The sequence below is a fragment of the Benincasa hispida genome, unplaced genomic scaffold (genome assembly GCF_027475165.1).
Source record: "Benincasa hispida cultivar pf3 unplaced genomic scaffold, pf3_genome.v1.1 HicScf198, whole genome shotgun sequence".
NCBI lineage: Eukaryota > Viridiplantae > Streptophyta > Magnoliopsida > Cucurbitales > Cucurbitaceae > Benincasa > Benincasa hispida.
The window spans coordinates 1-2,544 of NW_028326270.1; the positions used below are offsets into that span (position 1 = coordinate 1).

A 2,544-nucleotide genomic window follows, 5' to 3' on the forward strand; every position below is an offset into this window, starting at 1 on the left:
AATAATAATAATAATAATAATAATAATAATAAAAACATTTATAATTTTATTAAAATAAACCTAGTTCATGCATTCGAAGCCGTTCTATTCTTCCATTCCAAATATTATAAAAAAATTGCGAGAGATCGAAAATTGAATTATCGAATTCACTAAATAAGTATATATCAATAATATATGAAAAATCAGATATTTAAATTCTTATAAAAAGAGACAATTTAAACTTCACTCAATTAACTTAGACAAACTTGATACAGAATTATCTGGACAAATACTAAAATAGTGATCATTAGCCATGATGATCATATATTTTTTTTTTAATCTCTAAAAAATGCTTAAGTAGACTACTCAAATATTTCAATTAATCCACCCTTAAAAAAGAGAACTAGATTTTAACTACTCATAAGAAACTAACACATTATTCTATTTTCTTTAGACACTAGATCATAATTCATACCATCATAATATTTTTATATATAGAGAGAGAGACAATTGGAGTAACCCTCAAATTCCTCCATTATTTAGAACTTAATTAAGAAGAAGCAATCATGGAGTAAAGTTGTTTTGCCATTCCTTACTTAGAAGATCATCTTCAACGTCTCCACCTTCATTATTCTGATTCTCATTTCCATTTCCATGTTGAATTTCATTTCCATTGCTGCAGCTTATTTCACTTTCAAACAATCCTTGAAGCAACATCTCTACATCATCATTCACATCAATCCTTACACCACCACTGTCGCCGTAGTAGCAGGCATCGGAGTACAGACTCCCCATAGGGTCTCCACCATTGACGTCACCACCGATTCCAAAACCCGCTTGGTGAGTGAAATCCATATGACTAACAGTAGCCTCAACACCAACGCCATTAATGTCGTTCACAAGCTTCTCAATCTCACACATTCCAGAATTGTCATTTACCCCAAAATTCCACTCCGATAACAAAATGTTCTCATCGCCATCTCCTTCAACAATAATCGTTTCCGTTCCGCCTAATTCGCTGATTCCCACCATCAAATTTTCTCCATTCATCAAATCGCCCATATTCACTTCTGATTGAACAAACCTTAACTCCCCTGCCATATTGCTACTACTTCTCCCAATTTTATCATTCGAATTCATCAACATATCAATAAACCATTGATCCATCAAATTCCTTCCATTATCAACAAGATCCATCTCATTGTTCCCTATTTCAAGCAGATGAGAGTTAGAAGGAACAAATTCAGTAGGAGAAGGAAGACGATGAACCTGTTGATGATACTCGATTCGTTTTTGGCAGTCTCTTATTCTCTCTCCGACCATCCAGAACAATGCGAGCAATTCCCCATTGATGAGTTGGGAAATATGATGACCTTGATGCAATTGATGCATCAGAAGATCAAGTTCGAGTTCTTGATTCTTCTTGACGAGTTTCTTTAGCATATCATGAGCTTTGGTGGTGCATTCCTTGAGATATGTCTCTTGATTCGTCATTTTCTTCTGGCGTTCGACTTCCGGAAGGCTGAGAAAGCGATGGTAGAGGTGTTGAGTGACGGAGAGAGATGGCCAGATGACAGGATGGTCCTCGTCGGGGCCATTGACGACGGCAAAGGCGAAAACGCCGCAGAGAGTGGTGAGTTCACTTACTTTCTTTAACAATCCGAGCCTTCGTTTCTTGAAACTGGCTTTTCTTGCATTATCACTTGCAATCCAAACCAACTTCACTTTCTTCCTCGTCATCGAGGCTCTCTCTGTCTTTCTTGTTCTTCTTGTTCTTTCTGGACTCTGATTTTGAGGTGCAACAATGGAGTTTATTTATAAGCCTTGGGGTTAAACTTTTTATTTTTCTAAGTTTTTTTGTTCTCTTGGTAAATGAATTACTAGGGGCATTTTTGTCCTTTAGTAACTAGTGGTAATTAAAGAAGAAAAATACCCCACTGCATCCTGCATTCCACCTATCTTTCTGTCCCAATTGTCCAATCACAGTTTACCATATGATTAGAAAAGTTGTATCAGTATGAAAATTACTCAGATATATCTGGGTATATATCTATCTTTGTGCATCCACCAAATTATCTTATCATAATTTGTTACGTGATAAATTCTTTTTATATCTTCATTTAAATATTTTAATTCTTATTGTGTGTGATGAAAGTGAGATGCATAGAAATAGGATACATCCAAATATTAATCACCAAGTATTGCTCATTATGTTTTATTTCATGGAAAGTCATATTTAGGTTCAATGGATTGCATTTATCCTATTTCATCATTCCAAAATCACATAACAAAAAAAATCAAAAATATATTTTGGGAAAAAAAGTTTGTCACATCACAAACCGATGAACTATACAAAAATGTATACATCCTAAACCACATCCTTTTTATTAGTCTTACTTCACCATAGAAAATCAATAATTCAATTATATGAGTAATATTTGAGTGCAGCCACAACACTATACTTATCTCCATGCACACGTTGATACTCGAGTGAGTTTTACAAAAATGAGTACAACACGGGATGCATCCAAGTTTGTATATATGTATATATGAGAAGAGTTGATC

General features: G+C 34.5%; 1 protein-coding gene across 1 annotated transcript; it reads right to left on the reverse strand.

Moving 5' to 3' along the window:
• Nucleotides 1-342: 342 nt before the first annotated feature.
• On the reverse strand, nucleotides 343-1,719 carry LOC150030463 (uncharacterized). The gene has a single exon (XM_090309698.1). The coding sequence runs from the start codon at nucleotides 1,717-1,719 to the stop codon at nucleotides 544-546; it is 1,176 nt and encodes a 391-aa protein (XP_090165824.1). The 3' UTR covers nucleotides 343-543.
• Between the last annotated feature and the right edge of the window lie 825 nt (nucleotides 1,720-2,544).